The 2,446-nt window shown below is 59.1% G+C and overlaps 1 protein-coding gene across 1 annotated transcript; it reads right to left on the bottom strand.

The window, feature by feature from the left end:
- Positions 1–221: 221 nt before the first annotated feature.
- On the bottom strand, positions 222–1,009 carry LOC136523294 (uncharacterized mitochondrial protein AtMg00810-like). The gene is made up of 3 exons (XM_066517022.1): positions 869–1,009; positions 644–802; positions 222–530 (listed from the first exon to the last, which is right to left on the bottom strand). The coding sequence occupies exons 1-3, from the start codon at positions 1,007–1,009 to the stop codon at positions 222–224; spliced, it is 609 nt and encodes a 202-aa protein (XP_066373119.1).
- Positions 1,010–2,446: the final 1,437 nt, after the last annotated feature.

Raw genomic sequence — 2,446 nt, 5'->3', positions numbered from 1 at the left:
CCGTGTACATGACTCCGTTATCAAACCCCCCCCCCCCCTGCAGTGGCAGCGTCGCGAGCTCCGACGGTGAGACTGGAACGGAACCCTTGGAACGTGTTCGTCGGTAGCCCCTTCGTCATCACGTCGGTGAACTGCTGGTCCATGGGCACATGAATGACGCGCAGTTCGCCAAGCGCCACGTGTTCCCGAACAAAGTGGATGTCCAGCTCGATGTGCTTCGTTCATCGGTGGCGGACGGGGTTCTTGCTCATGTAGACGGTGGAGACGTTGTCGCAGTAGGCCACCGTTGGAACGTCGCAGTGAAGCTCGTGGAGAAGCTGCCAAAGCCATATGTACTCGGCCACGGCGTTCGCCACGGCCCTATACTCGGCCTCCGTGCTTGACCTCGACACGGTGGCTTGGCGCTTTGATGACCACGACACCAGCGCATCGCCGAGGTAGATGCAGTAGCCGGATGTCGACCGATGCGTGTCCGGGCACCCGGCCCAGTCGGCGTCCGAATAGGCGGTGATCTTGTGGATGCCCGTGCCCTGCAAATGAAGCCCGTACGACGTCGTGCCACGCACATAACGTAGGATGCGCTTGACGACCGCGAGATGACACTCTCGCGGATATCATGCATATGCAGGCAAGCTTGCTGCACTGCGTACGTGATGTCTGGACGAGTGATGGTGAGGTACTGTAGTGCGCCGGCGATGCTGCGGTATTCGCTGGGATCACATACAGCCACGCCTGTCGTCGCTGGGAGCTTGGCCTTGGTGTTCATCGGCGTGAGCGCCGGCTTGCAGTTCGTCATCCCCGCCTGGTCCAGGAGATCTTCGGCGTATTTCGCCTGAGACAGGAAGAAGCCTTGGCTGTGTCATTGTACGTCGACGCCGAGGAAGTAGCGGAGTGGCCCCATGTCCTTCACGGTGAACTCGGACTGGAGTCGTGTGAAGATGTCCTGGAGAAGTGCCTCGGTGGAGGCGCTGAGCACCATATCTTCGATGTAGAGGAGGAGGAACGCCATGGCCGTCCCATGGCGAAGCACGAACAGGGACGTGTTGGAGCTCGTCGTGACAAAGCCGATGGTGCAGAGGAAGTCGGTGATCCGTGTGAACTAGGCCCTTAGTGCCTGCCAAAGACCGTATAAGGACTTGGAGAGGAGGCAGACCGCATCTGGCTGTGTCGCGTCGACGAAGCCGATAGGCTGCTGACACAGCACCCACTTGTCGAGGTGCCCGTGAAGGAAGGCGTTGGAGACGTCGAGCTATCGCGTCGGCCATCGGTGCCTTGCCACCAGAGCGAGCATGGTGCGGATCGTCACAAGCTTGACCACAGGCATGAACGTCTCGCCAAAATTGATGCCCGGGCGCTAGGTAAAGCCACGAACGACCCACGTGCTTTGTATCGCTCGAGGCTATTGTCGGGATGGAGCTTATGCTTGAACACCCACTTGCCGGTGATGCCGGTGATGATGTTGGCACGCGGTGGCCTAGGAACGAGGCACCATGTGTGGTTCGACTAGAACGCATCGAACTCGTGTTACATCGCCTCGCGCCAGTTCGGATCATGTAGAGCCGCGTGCGCGGAGTTGGGAATCAGAGAGATGTCAACGGAGGCACCTACAATCGTGGTCATAGCATACCTCGGGTTGGGCTTGAAGACACTAACCCTGGCTCATGTCACCATGGGATGACGCTGTGGCGATGGCGAGCTCTACGGCGTCGGCAAGCTTGTGCCAGGAGAGCCCTGCGTCGGCGTTGTTGTCGTGGGGAATGGGGAAGAGGATGCCGGCATGGTGTCATAGTCCCCATATGAAGCACCGGAGGCTGGTGGCGTCATGGCGGCGGCCGGGGACGACGGCGCAGGTGGCGTGACAACCGGCAGCGTCGGTGATGCAGCTTGTGGCATTGGCGACGAGGTGGAATGAGACAACGGTGGCGTCGATGCGGCACCCGGGCGCTCATGCGAGGTGGGAGTGCGCGCGTGTGGTGGTGCAACCGGATGGCCAGACATGATCACCACCATGTCCACGTCGGGGATGGCATCAGTGGCAGTAGGAGATGTAGACGCCAGGTGGAGAACTGGCTGTTGGAAGGGGAACTACAACTTGTTGAACACCACGTGCCGAGAAGTGATCACACGGTGAGTCTCCAGGTCATAGCAGCGGTAGCCCTTGTGATCCACCAGGTAACCCAAGAACGCAGACGCAACGAAGCATGGGCTGAGCTTGTTGGCGGCTGTAGTGGATTGGTTGGACAACACAGGCTGTCGAACATGCGAAGATGATCATAGGTGGGATGCGTGCTGTAGGATTTCTGGTTGCCTAGCGGGGGTTGAATAGGCCTGTCAAAACAAACACTCAAACTTTTATTAAATTCACCCTATGGTACTGCCGCTCTGGAGGGCAGCACTGCCAGACTACGACACTACCAAACTAGAACAGCGGCACTGCCGCACCTGC

Source organism: Miscanthus floridulus, chromosome 18 (genome assembly GCF_019320115.1).
Source record: "Miscanthus floridulus cultivar M001 chromosome 18, ASM1932011v1, whole genome shotgun sequence".
Lineage (NCBI taxonomy): Eukaryota > Viridiplantae > Streptophyta > Magnoliopsida > Poales > Poaceae > Miscanthus > Miscanthus floridulus.
The sequence above is the reverse complement of the archived record's forward strand: the minus strand, read 5'-3'. Positions and strand labels throughout refer to the sequence as shown.

Coding starts and splice junctions, on each gene's coding strand:
- LOC136523294 (XM_066517022.1), bottom strand. CDS start 1,009: ATGGCGTTCCTCCTCCTCTACATCGAAGATATGGTGCTCAGCGCCTCC. Junction 803..868: donor GCTACTTCCTCGGCGTCGAC/GTACAATGACAC, acceptor CTCCTGGACCAG/GCGGGGATGACGAACTGCAA. Junction 531..643: donor GTCCAGACATCACGTACGCA/GTGCAGCAAGCT, acceptor CTTCATTTGCAG/GGCACGGGCATCCACAAGAT.